The sequence below is a fragment of the Balaenoptera physalus genome (assembly GCF_965194825.1).
Source record: "Balaenoptera physalus genome assembly, chromosome: 14".
Taxonomy (NCBI): Eukaryota; Metazoa; Chordata; class Mammalia; order Artiodactyla; family Balaenopteridae; genus Balaenoptera; species Balaenoptera physalus.
Window position 1 is genome coordinate 12,125,765 of NC_138893.1, and position 17,904 is coordinate 12,143,668.

Below are 17,904 nucleotides of genomic sequence, written 5' to 3' on the forward strand. Positions count from 1 at the left end.
CAATGTAACGTAGCTAGTAAATAGCAGAGCCAGGACCTTTCTGATTGCAAATACATTGTTTAAACCATACTAGTCTGCCTCCCAAGCCTACAAAAGAGGGAAAGCTACAAGCCTGAATTATTTTTTAAATATAGAGATATCAAGAACAATTTTGCAGCGGAGGTAATGCTTTTAGGATAAGCATCTAATCACATTTGTTGCTGGTGTTATTTTTAGTTTGTTATTATTTGGTCTTGCTCCATGACATTATTCATCCATTCTGGATGCGAATCAAGTTGCTGTTGTTGTTGATTTCAGGTGTCATTGTGTCAGATGGCCAACCCGTAGCACCAGTGTCATCTACAGCACCTGGGATGAAAACGGAAAGTTTACCTGCTTCTAAAGGGCACGTGCCGGAAACCATGACCACGTCAGCAATACCAGTGAAACCAGTCGTGGCAGAAACTTGCATCAGTGATAAAGGGAAGGAAAAAGGGGGCCAGGGGCAGCCCCCCTTCTGCCACAGATCCGAGGGCGGCTTGGTGGACAAAGAAGCCGTGAAGAAGGTGCCCTACCTGTCTTTGTCTCAGTACGACTTACTGGAGACAGACGTTTCTTTCCAGCCTTGGGGGAGTGAGAATTCCGTCCCGATTCCAGAACCTGGGAATTATGCCTCCATCAGGGAACAGTTGCAAAGCAAGTCGCCTCAGGACAGCCTGAGCAGTAGCTGCCCTCAGTGTAACACCGTCATCGCCAAAGCTGGGCGGGAGCAGGTTTCCCAGCAGGTGGAGCCGCCCTTGAACCAGGATGTGGATGACTCAGAAAATGAGGTGGCTGTCACGCTTATAGATACTTCTCAACCTGGAGACCCGCTGAGTCTGCACGAGCCCATTAAGATTGTCATCACCATGAGCAGTACCCCCAGCTCCATGACAGACTTGGAAAGTTCTCTCCACCTGAAGGTGGTTGGTACTGAGGGAGCTGGCTCCAAGTGTGACGCTGAGCCAGTTCCCCCAGGGGCCGCTGGTCCTGAGAAACAGATGAGAATTCCCATCATCACCCTTGAGCTGTCTGAGGGTGCAGGAGGAGGCATGGTGTGTCCCGAAGGCAATGGAAGTGACAGGACGCCGGAGAGATTGATGCTGGCGGCGTCTTCCAATCCATGTTCTGGCTATGAATCTGGGGACGGGGACAATGCCACACAGGACCACAGTCCTTCCCCAGGAGACCCCTGTGCAACCCCGTCACCCGCGCCTGATGTGGGCTCCGAGTCGGAGGGGGGCATGGAAGGCCAGGTTCACCTTGACCCATCATCTTGTAGAGCCAGCCAGGACAAGAGACACTCCCAAGCCCTCAGTGTAGACAGCGGGACAGACATCTTCTTGAGCAAAAGTTCCGCAGAAGTTATTAACGATAAAGAGCAAACAATGCCAACCTCCAAATCTGACCTGGAGGCCAAGGAAGGACAAATACCAAATGAATCCAACTTCCTGGAATTTGTCTCCCTGTTAGAATCAATGAATACTTCCAAGGTGGTGGTGTCCAACCAAAGGAATGAGCCGGCAGAGCAGAGCAGAGACAGCGGGCTTCCTGGAGGTACGGCTGCACCTCAGTTCTGTGCTGATGGTACAAAGAAGGCATTGCCTCTCTTTTTTTAAAAAATTTTTTATAAATTTATTTATTTATCTATTTTTGGCTGAGTTGGGTCTTTGTTGCTGCACACAGGCTTTCTCTAGTTGCGGCGAGTGGGGGCTACTCTTCGTTGCGGTGTGCAGGCTTCTCAGTGTGGTGGCTTCTGTTGTTGCAGAGCACGGGCCTAGGTGTGTGGGCTTCAGTAGTTGTAGCACGCAGGCTCAGTAGTTGTGGCTCGCGGGCTTAGTTGCTCCGCGGCATGTGGGATCTTCCTGGACCAGGGCTCGAACCCGCGTCCCCTGCATTAGCAGGCGGGTTCTTAACCACTGCGCCACCAGGGAAGCCCGGCATTGCCTCTCTTTGTCATTGGCCTTCTGAGATTTGATTTTGCAAACAGCGGGACGACTGTTGTGTAATTGTTGGGTGCTTGGCGGCGTCACTGATATTTGCTGAGTGTACCAAAACTAAGCTGTGTGATGAGCATGGATTAAACCTGGCTTATTCCACCAGGAAATTTAAGGCATAGTAATGAAGATTTGGCTTCCCTAGAAGGCAAGAATGTTTATTTCTAAGGAAATGAGCAGTTATATTTTACCATGGTGACAAGACCCCTGAAGATAGCTCTTCCTTAATAGAATAGATGTGGAACTTTCCTGGCGGTCCAGTGGTTGAGACTTCGCCCCCCAATGCAGAGGGTACACGTTCGATCCCTGGTTGGGGAGCTAAGATCCCACGTGACTCGTGGCCAAAAAAACCAAAACATAAAACAGAAGCAATATTGTAACAAATTCAATAAGACTTTTTAAAAAATAAATTAAAAAAATAAAGGTATGAAAAAAATAGAATAGATGCAAAGCTGATTGTAAAGCAAATTTCTGTGAAAGGAATCCACTTTTCTGTTGAATTCCATTATATAATCCTCTGTGCTGAATCATCTAATTATCCCAAGTTGTAAACATAATTATAACAAACACACAGCTCTTAATTTACGCCGGCACCATCCTAAGCACTTTACAGATATTAACACGGTGACCATCCGTGGTGGTTTGTCCAAAAAGGCCCTCATTAACATGTGTTTTGCCAACATAATTATTAATAACGCTGCCTTTCACTCTCAAAAGGATTCCCAGTTTGAGCAACATATTATACAGTTAGTCTCACTTTCACTCATTTACTCTTCATGTAACCTTGCGTTATGGGTCCTGTTATCATTCCTTTTTTGCAGCTGGTTTTCACTACCTTTCCTAAGTTAGTCTAGTAGGTCTACAACTGAGCTTTGATTCCAGGCAGTCTGGCTACAGAGTCAACACTCATAAATAATAAACTATATTTCCTGTATGAATAGAAGATTCATTCTCTTAATATGTCTGGGCTCAGTTTCCTCCCTGGCAAAGGATGTTACTGGATTAGAGTTTTGTTTTGTGTTTTTTTTGTGGCCACTCCACATGGCTTGTGGAATCTTAGTTCCCCGACCAGGGATTGAACCTGGGGCCAAGGCAGTGAAAGCGCTGAGTCCTAACCACTGGACCGCCAGGGAAGTCCCATGGACTAGAGTTTTTACAGAGTCTTTTAACTTTATTTATTTATTTTTAATTAATTAATTAATTAATTAATTTTATTTTTGGCTGTGTTGGGTCTTCGTTGCTGCATGCGGGCTTTCTCTAGTTGCGGCGAGCGGGGGCTACTCTTCATTGCGGTGCACGGGCTTCTCACTGCGGTGGCTTCTCTTGTTGCAGAGCACGGGCTCTAGGCGCGCGGGCTTCAGTAGTTGTGGCACGTGGGCTCACTAGTTGTGGCGCGCAGGCTTAGTTGTTCCACGGCATGTGGGATCTTCCTGGACCAGGGCTCGAACCCGTGTCCCCTGCATTGGCAGGCGGATTCTTAACCACTGCGCCACCAGGGAAGTCCCAAAGTCTTTTAACTTTAAATGTCCATACTTCTTTGATCTTTGAGTACATCATTTCTGCCTAGATCTCTGAGAGCGTATCTATGTGGTAGGATTGCTTGCAGGAAGTTGTGGTTCACATGGCAGTAGCATATCTTCATGCTATGATTGTCCCTTCGCTGCTGCCTGTTCTCTGCTCTTTGGGCCAGTCAGGGGGACCCTTTGGCTCAATGCAGGCAGCTCCCAGCGATTTGCTCTTGTTTCTTTTGTCTTTCTGGTGCTCTGCCAAAAGGCTTGCCCTGCTTGTGGGTCAGTCCACTCTTGCCTAAAAATTCATTAAGTCTGAATATTTAAATTATGTAAAGTGAATGCATTCTCCATGTTACTATGTCTGTGTATCCAAGATTTTGCACGTAGAGTAACAAGAATAGGAAAGATTCAGCTAAACTTTATAACAGACACATGCAGTACAAGAAAGCATTGGTTACTTTGAGATACTAGACACTTTCTGATACAAGATTTGGATGCTCACCATCTAATTAATATAAAGATTCATGCATCCAGACCAGCACTGTCTAATAGAACCTTCTGCAGTGATGGAATTATCCCGTATCTGCCGTCCAGGACGGCAGGCACTGGCCACGTGTAGCTATTAAATACTTGAAATGGGGATTGTGCAGCTGAGAAATGGAATTTTTAATTTTATTGAATTTTACTTCATTTAAATAGCCACATGCGGCTACTGGCTACTGTATTAGGTAATGCTGATCTGGATGATGTGTTTCTTTCCGGGAAGCTGTGTGGGGGGTGGACAGAGCTCTGGTTTTGGAACTTGACAGCCCAGGGCCAAATTTTGGTTTTGCAGTCCAGCGGGGTGAGCTTGGACAACTCACCATATCCATCTGAGTCACAGTAGCTTCAGTAAAGCAGGAATAATAATATGTTACGGATTTACTGTGATGATTCAATTAAGAAAATATGTGAAAAGTCTTGCTGCTTGATCAATTTCAGCCTTCTATTCTGATTTTCCCCTCCGGCTATATGTGAGGTTTATTTGGTCTGTCTACTTAAGTTTCTGCTCTTAAACTTTTCAGCCAGCCACCTTCAATCAGAACAGGGTTGAGTTGGAAACCTAGGGGGTGTGCAAAGAGGTGTGGATGCTATGAGGTTTTCTATGGAAAGGAACAGGCTTGGTTGTCGGGAACTTGCAGGTACAACAGGGAGGGAGGAGTTGGAGTGGATCATATACCTATTCCAGGAAGGGACAGAGACTTTTTTTTTTAATTTAATTTTTTAAAATTACCAAACATTTGCTCTTCTTATTGTCCTGGGAATTACTCTCCTCCCTCCAATTTTTTTTAATTGAAATATAGTTGATTTACAATATTATATTTATTTCTGCTATCTAACAGTGATTTACAATTTTTAAAGATTGTACTTCATTTAAAGTTATTATAAAATATTGGCTGTATTCCCTGTGCTTTACAATATATCCTTGTAGCTTATTTATTTTAAACATAGTAGTTTGTACCTCTTAACCCCCTACTCCTGTCTTGCCCCTCCCCACTTCCCTCTCCCCACTGGTAACCACTAGTTTGTTCTCTATATCTGTGAGTCTGTTTCTGTTTTGTTATATTCACTAGTTTTATTTTTTAGATTCCACATATATGTGATAACATACAGTATTTGTCTTTCTCTGTCTGACTTATTTCACTAAGCATAATAACTACAAGTCCATCCATTTTGCTGCAAATGGTAAAATTTCATTCCTTTTAATGGCTGAGTAGTAGTCCATTGTAAATATCTATACCACATCTTCTTTATCCATTCACCTGTTGATGGACACTTAGGTTGCTTACATGTCTTGGCTGTTGTAGACACTGATGCTGTGAATACCTTTTCAAGTTAGTGTTTTCGTTTTCTTCAGATATATAGCCAGGAGTGGGATTGCTGGATCATATGGTGGTTCTATTTTCAGTTTTTTGAGGAATTTCCATACTGTTCTCCATAGTGGCTGTATCAGTTTACATTACCACCAACAATTACTAGGGTTCACTTTTCTCCATATCCTCACCAACATGTATTATTTGTAGACTTTTTGATGATAGCCATTCTGACAGGTGTGAGGTAACGTCTCATTGTGGTTTTGATTTGCATTTCTCTGATGATTAGCATTTCTCTGATGATTAGCAATGTTGAGCGTCTTTTCATGTGCCTGTTGGCCATCTTTATGTCTTCTTTGGAAAAATGTCTATTCATGTCTTCTGACCATTTTTTTAATCGGGTTGATTTGTTTTCTTGATATTGATTTGTATGAACTGTTTATATATTTTGGATATTAACTCCTTATTGGTCATATTATTTGCAAATATTTTCTCCCAATAATTAGGTTGTCTGTTTTGACAATGGTTTCCTTTGCTGTACAAAAGCTTTTAAGTTTAATTAGTCCCATTTGTTTGTTTTTGCTTTTGTTTCCTTTGCCTTAGGAAACAGATGCAAACAATAATACTACGATTTATGTCAAAGAATGTTCTGCCTATGTTTTCTTCTGGGAGTTTTCTGTTTTTTGATCTTACATTTAGGTCTTTAATCCATTTTGAGCTTATTTTTGCATATGGTGTGAAGAAATGTTCTAATCTTTTTCTTTTACATGTAGTTGTCCAGGTCTCTCTATGGTACTCTTTTTTTTTTTTTTTAATACATTTATTTATTTATTTTTGGCTACATTGGGTCTTTGTTGCTGCACGTGGGCTTTCTCTAGTTATAGTGAGCAGGGGCTACTCTTGGTTGTGGTGCACGGACTTCTCATTGAGGTGGCTTCTCTTGTTGCGGAGCATGGGCTCTAGGTGCGTGGGGTCAGTAGTTGTGGCACACGGGCTCAGTAGTTGTGGCTCACGGGCTCTAGAGCGCAGGCTCAGTAGTTGTGGTGCACGGGCTTAGTTGCTCCGCGGCATGTGGGATCTTCCCCGACCAGGGCTCAAACCTGTGTCCCCTGCATTGGCAGGCGGATTCTTAACCACTGTGCCACCAGGGAAGCCCTCTGTGGTGCTCTTATTTCCAACCCAGGTCATCTCCACAAAGGCCTTTAGATTATCTTTAGGTCTTGGGGATATTCTAGAATTTGAGGTTATGGAAAACCACAGCCTTATCAACAGCCTTTAAAGCCATGTTTTTGTTTTCTTTTGATACAGCTTTATTTTACTTTGTGGAAATAAACAAAGACTGCTCAAATGAGAAGAAGTAAGGCTATTATTCAGAGCTTGCTACAGCGAGAGTCAGCCACCAGCATTTTGGCAGCGACTCCAAGGCAGGCAGAGGAGTGGGAAAGCTTTGTAGTGGAAGAAAGGAAGGCATTGGGTGTGATTGCAGGCTGTTGGCCTGGGGAAGCTGGAGGTGGGATAATTAGAGCACGCTATGTGATTGGTTAGGGGAGCGTATTTGGCTCCTTCTGATTGGTTGGATTTCTCTGGTTGGAATCAGGGACAGAAATTAGGGAAGCTCTGTTATTATTCAAGTCCTGGCCATTTGGGACTGATAGTTGTAGGGGTTATTATTTGGCTTTCTGAGCTGTTTGCTAGAAATAGTGGTCTGATTTCCTACAAGTCTGACTTGTACACAGTGTATTGGTTTCCTGGCTGGTTACTGTAGATTATGGGTTGGTATTCTGGGCTGGTTGCTGTAGATCGTAGGTCAGAGTTCTGTTTTTATATATATTGTCTGGCTATTATCCATTTGTATATTCAGTTTCTTCTAGACTTTCTAAGAAAATAATCATGATGCACGTGAAGATGGTTATTGAAGAATTATCTGTAGTATAGAAATATTGAAAGACCCTAAATTTATAACAGTAGGGGTCTAGTTTAATAAATTCTACTTTTAAATGTAGTATATACTTCAATTTTTGGATAATGTAGAAGAATATCTCATGTAATTAAATATTTATAATACTTTAAGATAAATAGAGCATAAAACAACATTTGTTTTCTAACTGTTCTATTTAGTTTAGTAAATTATATTAATGTAATATTATATAACTTCCATTTTTAGATAATGTAGATGATGTAGAAGAATATCTAATGTCATTAAATATTTATAATACTTTAAGTCAAATAGAACAGTTATAAATCAACATCTGTATTATGACTTAAGTTTTGAAAAAAAAAATGATGCCTGGAAAAAAATACTGGTGTGATATGTATCATATTGGCTCCTGTGTCAGCATGGTGGGGTTAAGAGTAATTTAAGATTTTTTTTCCTTTTCTCTAGTTTTAAATTACATGGCATTCATGTGTACTATTTTTAGAAACAGAAAATTCCTATAAACGTGTATTTTTAAAGGGAAAAATAAAAAAAATAACCCATAGGTTGACATATGTAATGTGCCCATTTAAGGGAAGGAGAGACTAAGGTATTAAAAGTGAAGTGAATGGATGAGTCCATATACACGTAGTGTCAGAAGGTAGAGCTGTCTAAACATGCCTCCCTGCAGTTTTTACGCGGCGTGATCACTGGCTAAAAGCTATTTGTTATGATAGCACTTTCTCACAAATGTGTTTCTTGAAAACTGTGAAAACTTCTATCCTGACAAGCTGTCAAATGAAAGGCAAACATTTTTGTACCAAAGAAATTCTAATCGTTTCACAGATGCACTGGGAATATTTATCTTCAGGACTCACTTGGAAGCCAGCAATGTTTCTCTAAGTACTTCAAGTCCAAGGATGAAAAACTTTGTTGTATACATGATGATGTGATTTAGACCCCACTTCACCTTTTGAGACAGATCTTGGTGGGCTTTCTGAGTGGCATGTCTTGAAAGAGGCTGTAGGTTCAAACCACTCAATCGTGTTCTTCTCTCAGGCAAAAAATTATGCAGAAGAAGATAGCTGTTGGTATCTTTGGTCATGGGAATACAGAGGACACTGTGACCTTAAAAGAGGCCATTGGGTGTATCTTTAGTTAAGGACGGCTGACCCTCAGGGGTCATTCCACTTTGCATAATGGTGTAAACTAAGACCCTTGTTTTGGTCCATTATTTAAAGAGGATTCTAAAGATTCAAAAACCCGATATATACCTATTGATCTTGGAATTCTAATTCATCTTCAAATATTCTCAGGGTAAGGAGTAGGCATAGTATCTCACTGAGTCCTCCATAGTGCCAAGGTATGGTTCAAAGTCAGCTATACTTAATGAGCATCTACTTTATGAAGAGGCCAATTCTACCTTCAGCTTGAAAATTTAGATTTTGAGAATGAGTGAGAAGGAAAGACTGATAAGGTTTTAAAATGAAAAATGAGACTTTACTCCAAAATCGCCAGGGTATTTATGCAGTTTTTTTTCATCGATGCTGTTCATGTATGAGTTATGAACCTTTCAGGACTAAGTGAGCCAAAAGGGTGATTTTCAACTGGGTAAGCCAGTGGTCACTGGAGTATTATAAGGGAGTCCTTGAATCTATATGTAAAGTGATGGTATTTGTAGATGTCTAAATAACATGTCTCTGACACATACACACTTCTGTTTTTCAAAAATATTTAGGTACTTTCATAATTAGTAAAATGAAAATTTATTTAAATAAAATTTATTTAATTTATTTAAAATGTATTTATTCTGAGTTCATAGGAGCTATTTAGATTTTCTATCTATTCTTGCTTCAGTTTTGGTAACTTGTTTCCAAGTATTTTCACCTTAATTTCTTATTTAATATTATGTTAACACATAAAGCAATGTTTTTCAGATAACTGTTCCCAGGAGAAAAAGGAGGAAATCCTAGAAAGTGAGAAACCCAGTGGACCCAATGCCAAGCAAGGAAAACCAGACGTGCAAAGTCAAGAGCACACCAGCACCAGCCCCGGGCTCACTGAGCCTGCCAAGATCCCGACCCTGTAAGGATAACTTACTTACATAGCTTCATGCTGGTGCAGCCTCATTTACTGGCTGCTTCTTTTAATGCTTTGTTAAGGGTGAGGAGGCGTTCCACACTGTTTTTGAAATTTTTATATATGTTAAGTTTCCAGGGCAATAGACAAAGGCAGATAATCTACAGGGTAACTTCCCAACAAGATAGTTCTGTGCTGCAAGTCATCAGTGGGCCTGAAACATCTGTGCAAGATGAGATGTCTGTGGATGCGATGCATGTCTTTATTGATGAACATGGTAAGTCTTCAGAGCTCTTTACTTATGACGTAGAAGGGGGAAGGCTGGCAGCTTTCTCAAGGTCCCATGTGGTCTCTTAGCCTGAGGACAGGTTTCCCCTCTATCTGCAAGTAGAGTGGTCCTACGAGATCTTTCCTAAACTGAAATGGTGTAAAGCGAAGAGGCAGTTACTTAAGGATGCAAAAAATACATCAATGTAAGACACAGATGGTCCTAATTCAAAGCTATGGCAGCTTGGTGCTGAGATACTGGGTATAGTTCCTGGGGAGGGAGCTTGGCGATGCTACTCTTATTGCTTGGGGTGTGCGCTGGCTGTACAACTCACTGCAAAACAAACGCTGAATGCTGTTTTCACTTTTAGCCTTTTAGAAGCAGAAACAATTTTCGGATTTCTTTCAGTTAGCAAAAACATGTACTAAGGTAGGTCTTTCGTAAAAAAGTGAGGTGGCGTAAAGCGAACTTACAAAAAGCGGGGGATACGCATACTGGACTGGAACAGGAAGGCTTAGTTCTGCTTGCTCACACATAATGTTCTTAGAACAGAGCGTGTGCCCTCCTGCCTCAGGGCCTTTGCACATACCGTGTCCCTGTGCCCACGTTGTGCCATTTATCCTTCGGATCTCAATTCTAAAGAAAGTTCTTCAGGAAAACCTTTCCTGGATTTCCCAGGTTTAATCAGGTTCCTCTGCTCTTTTGCTTTCCTAACACCCTATCCTTTTCCTTCTTTGAGACTGTTACAGCTTCTAATTGTTTATTGACTTATAATAATTTGATTAGTGACATTTTCTCCCTCACAGTTGTAAACTTTGGGAAGGTAATGACCAGCACCTAAGAAATATTCATTGTATATATGTTGAAAATCTGACCTTGATATATTTTTAATACCTTGTTATAAAAAAGATTTTAAAAAGTAATAGAAAGGAAGGAAGGAAGGAAGAAAGAGAAAGAAAGAAAGAAGGAAAGGAAGGAAGAACCATTAAATGGCAAATTCAAGGTTCCTTGGATAAGGGATATAGGTCTTAGTTTTTGTAGGTCGGGTCTTGGGTTAAGTCCCTTATAGATCAGTGTAAACTTATTATTCTCCTCTCACAAGGATCCTGGTTTGGATAATAAATGATATATTACCCTCTCTATATAGATCAGTAGTTTATAGTTTGAAGTGCTTTTGCATCTGCAGAAATACAAAGAGACTTTTACATTATGAAGAACAACATTAGCACTTCTATCAAAGCCTCCAGAGGGGCTGTGGATGTCATTGTGAATGTTTCTTTTTGGGGGACAACCTTGAAGTTGAGGTCCAGCACTGCAGACTACATTGCAGCTGCTCATAACAGACAAGGTTAATTATGCTTCCTTGTCACCTGAAGAAAGTATGCCTAAAACCTCTTCTGGGGAGAGACCGTATACATTTACAAAGTGAACTGATTTTCACACCTCAATACCCTGAACCACTTTAGCAGGCTAATTTAACTCCGCAAATTAATTCCATCTCTTGCTTTTCCTCATTACCAGGCTGACATACCAGTCAGCAGCTATGCCAGTGCTCATCTGCAAATTCAAAGGCTGGGATGGCCCCTCGTGGTCCACCGATCAAAACCACACACTTAATAAGCCTCTTTTGCACATGATACAAAAAACAAACAAACAAACCCAGTTACAGCATACACAGATCATCCTGACACATGAAGAGAATATACAAAAGAAATGCATTGAAAAGAATATACAGAAGGGGATTAGAAATGGTACAGATTAATCGATGAAAAGCAATTAAGTAATAAGTAACTGAGTCATGTGATATCACTTATATGTGGAATCTTAAAAAATGGCACAAATGAACAGAAACAAACTCACAGACATAGAAAACAAATTTATGGTTACCAAAGTGGAAAAGCGGGGAGGGATAAATTGGGAGTTTGGGATTAACAGATACACACTATTATACATAAAATAGATAGACAACAAGGACCTACTGTATAGCACAGGGAACTATATTCAATATCTTGTAATAACCTATAATGGAAAAGAATCTGAAAAAGAACGTATATATATGTATAACTGATTCACTTTGCTGTACACCTGAAACTAACACAACACTGTGAATCAACTATACTTCAATGAAAAATAAGTAACTGAGTCAAACTTGTCTAAGCATATTATCAGAGAGGTACGTCACGATTTTCTTAGCTAAGTTACACATTCTGTGGAGAAATACAAAGAATGGACCTAGACTACCAACAATTATCATTAAAATAGTCCAAAATGAGTTCCCTCTAACTTGGAAAAATTATACGCGGAAATGATCATATACAAATAACTGTGTACCATTCTTTGCCGAAATTTTGCAGGGGAAGTTAAATCCTGTTACTTAAAGTCTGGAAATCAGAAAGAAGGCCCTTTCCAGCATCAACCATCAAATTATGACGGCTTCTCTCACGCTGGGTAAGTGGGGCTTGTTTTCAGGTTGGGGAAGGTGTCCTGTTGCTGCCCGCAGCAACTTACATGCAACTGACTCTGAGTGTAAATGAAGTGAAGATCCTGGTGTAGAATGAATGTGATAATCCGTCTGTAGGCGGCAAAGCATGTGGGTTTCACGTGAAAGAAAAAGAAAATCAGACATTGTAGAATAATTGAAAATAAACAGAACCACTTTCATAGTAGCCACTTCCAAAAATGAATATAACACGTAGGCATAAATAGAGGGGAACCCTGTGTAAACAATTACGGGAGAGGTGGTGATGCAGCTCAAGAACGCGTTATTAAATTTGTCTCAAGGAACGGACTAGAGATGTGGTTAGTTCTCATCTGCGCTGGCAAGCTCTTTTGTAGATAGATGATCTAAACATCCTTTCTCTTCTCCTTTAGCGTGTGTTGAGTAACTTTCCTGATCACGTTAATTAAGTTGATGTTGAATTCGCTTGCGTATCCAGAACGTACGTGGATTAACGGTGGCGTTGGGCAAGCTGTAAATCTTATCAGTGGTGGACCGAATTCATCCTTCGTCCTGGACTTCAAGATTCTTTGAGGGTAGCCCACAGGGCCGTGCCTCAGTGGCTTGCTCTGAGTAAGGGAGGAGACTTTTCATGTACATTTCTCTAGAGGTGTACGCCTATTTGAGGATATACGGAAGACTTGTGTGATGTCACACAAGGGCATGCCTTAGGCTTCACGCCTGGAGAGGGTCAAGGGAGTTACAGGAACCCTACTTCCAGATTCTGGGGTGCAGTGTTCCTTCCTAAGGTCAAAGTTTCCTTACCAGGTATGCCTGGGAAGTTCGAAGGGAGCGTCCAGTGTGCCTAGAACAAAGTCTGTTCTTGCCCCTGCAATCTGGCCTCCAGGTGGGATTCTGGCATGTGGCAGCCTTTTAGGGTGTCCTCTGGTCACCCCTGCTGCTTCTCACCTTCTCAGGAATGCTGGTGTCAGCCGTCAGGGTAGATCTGATGGGTGCGCTAGGTGATAGCTCTCCTGGCCTCACCACCCCACCTGGGCGCCGACCCTGAAGCAGGCTGCTCGGGTCCAGAGTCAGTCCTGGGGGGGAGACAGGCACCGCCTCCATCACCCACATGCCTTCCACTCTTCCTCTGTCTCCCTCAGGTACCCAAGTTCCAATCAAAACAGACACAACAAAATTCTCCTTCTCCAGCCAGAAAGCATGCAAAGCGCTCATGCCAATGGAGACCCAAGAGGAGAGAGCAGTCTGCCACCCTCATCTTAGTTCCAGCCTCTGAGACATTTTGTTACAGTGGTTTGATGAGTTCAGTCACCTAAGGTGGCGGCTTTCTTCAGACAAAATATTTAATTACATGAGAGCACAGCTTGAAAAGCTGTCCTGTTATTCTGCAGTCCTCAGTTGAAAGCTGTAGTGTTTCTAAACTAAATTTGGAACAAAAACACGCCTCCCATTTTATCCCCAAATAAATTTACATGGCTTTTTAATGTTTATTTTCCCAGATAAATGGACTACACTTTTCCCCGAGGAAAATACTTGAACTGCTTTTGCCGGTAATGCCAGTTAGAATAAGACCACATATCCAGAGCCTTAAAAAACTAAAAATACACAGTGTGCAGATAAGAATGAAAGAGAGTACCTATAGGGTTTTCAATAAGCCCCGCTTCCGTAGACCATGCCTCACCAAGAGACACCATTAACTCACTTTCTCCCCTTAATTTCTCTCTCTTTATTAGTTTTCCTCCGACTCTTGCTTTCTTTTATTTCCTCTGCATTTCTTTCCCATGTTAGAGCTCTTTTTTGTTTGACTTGCCCTCCATTTCGAGACCTGCCTGGGCTTAGCTTTGCCACGGTGCATTTACTCTGGTGAAAGAGCTTTTGGCCAGGGTAGGTTTGGGCACTGCTGGACAGCACCACATGTGTTTGTGCTGAGCTTTCCTGTCAAGCCCTGTGGCTTAAAGGAGTCCCAGAATGTCATTACTTTCCTAGATCTGCCTCTTCACGTACATAGAACAGTTAGACCCTTTCTGTTACACATGAGAGAAGTCCAAGTCCAACAGGCTTCACCAAAATGGGAATTTGGGGGCCAGGTAACGGAGACGTCTTGGGTAGGTATTTTCAAGGGTGTGGTTTCTCTTTCTCCATCACCCTGCCATTGCTCTGTTCTGACATCACTCTCAAACACTTCACCCTGACAGTCAAAAGATGTCTGCAGCAGCCCCACTTGCGTCTTCTCTCACTCATGTCCACTGGGGATGAGATGCTTCTTTCCCATAAACCCCAATATAAGTCTCACTCTGTATCTCCTTCGTTCTGACTGGGCCGCCTGGAATCCTGAGCCCGATTACCAAGGCAAGTACTTGGCTGGGATCTATGTTCATAGACGGAGCTGGACAGGTTCCCTCTGAGAATGTATGGGGGCAGCTCTTCAGAGGGAAATTTGGAGTTGGGTGGATGGATGCCGGGCAACAAAAATCGGCAGATGACACCTGAGGACTCTCCTTCTGGTTAAATGGCGATTGAATTAGTGACTGTGCTTCTTTAAAGAGAATAATGATCAAATTTTATAAAAGCAGCTTTCTTTTATAAATGTCCCTGTCTATCTCTTACATTTCTTGTATGTGAACGTTCTGATGGACAAGGTCTTGGTCCACCAGCACCACATGCTAAGTTTTAAGTACTTGACTCCCTGCTCTTTCCCCAAGGTAGTTTGACAGGGCATTGGTGTTAAGAGCTCTAGGAAAGAATGGCCCACAGCCATGCACATCTCCTTCTTGTGCCTAAAGATAAAAAAATAATATACATGTCTGCTCTTATATGTGTAGACTATTACTTGAGAATATACATGTCCTCTGTACTGTCTACTCTTTGAAATAAGTTAGTCCTTTAGAGGGGACCTTGTTCTGGAGTACTGTGGCCTTTCAGTGGCCCATGTGGTCATAAGAGATATATGGTGCTTCCTGTTTGATGCTCGAGCACAAAACTCTAGTCACTTCACTTAGCAAAATTATAGCGTTGAAGCTGTTCCCGGGGCAGTTCTGGAAAAGCACTTACGGGGACGCCATCTGTTTAATTCATGCTCAGAAAAAATGGCTCAGTCCTCTGTAGCGTCAGATGATCTTCTGGATTTCAACTGCTGTCTGACAGGCTTATGGTAGATATTCCAACAGCCTCACACTCCTCAGACTCAGAGATGTTGAAAGCCATGCCACCCATGCACGGGAGGCTAATTTCTTTGGATTTGTAATAAGCCTTGGCTTCCATGGGAGTGCGTGTTGTAGTGACGGTTTGGGTATTTTCGAATTGGTTGTATGAAAGAAAACTTGTGCTAAAATAGGATGACAGCAAGCAAGCTGGTTGAATTTGAATGTGTTAATCCCTGCATTAGCATACCTGTGTGCGTGTGTCATCCGTTACTTTTCTTTTTTTAATTTTTAATTTTATTTTATTTTTGGCTGCGTTGGGTCTTCGTTGCTGAGTGCAGGGTTTTCTCTGGTTGCCGCGAGCGGGGGGGCTACTCTTCGTTGCAGTGCACGGGCTTCTCATTGCGGTGGCTTCTCTTGTTGTGGAGCACGGGCTCTAGGCACGTGGGCTTCAGTAGTTGTGGCTCCTGGGCTCTGGAGCGCAGGCTCAGTAGTTGTGGCGCATGGGCTTAGTTGCTCCGCGGCATGTGGGATCTTCCTGGACCAGGGCTCAAACCTGTGTCCCCTGCATTGGCAGGCGGATTCTTAACCACTGTGCCACCAGGGAAGCCCCATCTGTTTCTTTAAAGCTACAGGTAAAGACACATCAGAGCAGCACACAGCTGATCAAGTGCAATGACAGCAGGTCAGGAATTTGTCACTTGGAAGGACCAGGGCACTCACACCTTACACCTGTGTTCCAGTGCGCCTTGAGTCTTTCCGTGGGAAGGAATGTCCTGGCAGTTCCTGGCCCTGAAGGAGGTGTTTTCCTGTCATAGTTATGGTGGCAGCAGCCATCGCTTATTAAAGATGCATTTTGCACTAAGCACTGTGCTAACTGTGAAATTATCCCATTTCATCTGCCCGACAAAACGGAGGTAGGTGATATTCACTCCATTTCACAGAAAAGGAAACTAAGACTGGTGAAGAAACAAGCCCAGCCTCGGTAGCTAAGTAAGTGGCCAGGGGACACTTAAATCCCACCCCCTGCACCCTCCCCCCAGCAGGGGCTGCAGCCTCAGTTCCCTGGCGCCCAGTCAGGTGAAGCGGGCCCAGGGTTGAACTAGGGGTGTTGGGTGCTGAGTCCTTTGGAGGGTATTTGTCCTGCCCTGAGCTAGGGGTGTTGGGTGCTGAGTCCTTTGGAGGGTATTTGTCCTGCCCTGAACTAGGGGTGTTGGGTGCTGAGTCCTTTGGAGGGTATTTGTCCTGCCCTGAACTAGGGGTGTTGGGTGCTGAGTCCTTTGGAGGGTATTTGTCCTGCCCTCAGAGGGCTGCTGCTTCTTATCTTCAGGGTGCTTATGCCAGCTTGGGAGGCCTGGGTGAGCAGATTTTCCAGTTCTTTCCACAAGGAGCTAGAAATGCCCATGTATCTGTAAAAATCTATTCTGTTTAAGGTTGTCGATTTTAATTTTTTTTGCAATGCCACAGGCCACAGGTGGCATGTTTGTGGTTGGCCGTGGCCTGTGGGCTCCCTAAGCCCGGGCCCTCCCCTGGTACTCTGAGACCTGGGTGGAGCAGCCCCCTTGCTTACACATGTGATCTCGGGGTGCCCTTATGCGGCCCCCTGCTCCTCCAGGCCCCCTTCGCAGCCCCTGCCTCACCTCTCCTCCCCCTGAGGCCCGTGGAACCGACCTTCAGCCCTTCCTCTTCCTGGTATCTGCCCTTCTTTGCCTAGAACGCCCTTCTCCACTCACTTCTACCTTCTGGAATTCTCTTCCTTCAAAGCACAAATTACCATCTGCCTCTTTTATCCGTCTTTCCCTTGTCCCTGCCCTGGCAATAAATCAAGGTTGAGTCTCCAGTTAGATTCTCCAGTCCTGTGTTCCACTCAGTGAGGAGGAAACGATTCTCTCTGTCCATATGGGAGGCAACTCTGATGGAAAAGCTAACATTGGGGTCCACACTTCCCTGACATCAGAGGGGTCGTGTCCTGTGGCGTGAACTTGAACTTTCGCCTTGGACTGGCCCACGTTCCCGTTCCTGCACGTAGAGTAACTTTTGGTTTGACCTTGAGCAGCTTTACTTAACCATCTTAAGCACCGGTTTTCTAATGCCTAGATGGAAATAATACTAGTAATAAATTCAGTGGGCGGCTTTGAAAGCTAAATATAATAGTATACGTGGTGCTTAACACAGTACCTCTCATGGGGGCACTGAGAAAATGTTAGCTATTGTTAAACTGTCTCCAAACAGAAGCAGGAGGACAGTGGCTGAAGTTCACCATGACTTTATACAGCGAAAGAGCAAAAGGCCAAGGGAAGCCTTTCCTCTAGCGCTTTTATGAGTCACTTTACGAGATTTTAAGGTGGTTAAATACTTTGTATTCTCCCTGTCAGCCTGTTGTGTTCTAGCGTTTTGGCCTCTGTGGCAGTTTTACAGAAGGTAGTTTACTATTTTATTTCTGGCTTTTAATGCCATTACATTTTGAGTTCTCCTACTGTAGTAAACATAAACTTTGATTTTGAACTTGGAAGGATTCCTAGTTGGGCAGTTTCTAAGCCCTTCAGCCATGGAAGATATTAGAAAAGCAGCCTTTTCCCTCTGAGGCGACTTCAGTGGCTAGGATTGCCTCTAACTAGCATTAAACCACTGATTCTTATTATTGGCAAGAACGCCATTCCTCTTC

At 42.9% G+C, this 17,904-nt stretch overlaps 1 protein-coding gene across 3 annotated transcripts in view; it reads left to right on the forward strand.

The window, feature by feature from the left end:
- PCNX2 (pecanex 2) overlaps positions 1 to 17,904 on the forward strand; it is a 291,197-nt gene that overhangs the window by 32,594 nt on the left and 240,699 nt on the right. For all 3 annotated transcript variants that reach the window (XM_082422950.1, XM_082422951.1, XM_082422952.1), the window contains 4 exons: positions 298 to 1,575; positions 9,232 to 9,379; positions 9,505 to 9,650; positions 11,996 to 12,089. In XM_082422950.1, the coding sequence (XP_082279076.1) occupies positions 298 to 1,575; positions 9,232 to 9,379; positions 9,505 to 9,650; positions 11,996 to 12,089 (1,666 nt within the window). The remainder of the gene's footprint in view (positions 1 to 297; positions 1,576 to 9,231; positions 9,380 to 9,504; positions 9,651 to 11,995; positions 12,090 to 17,904) is intronic.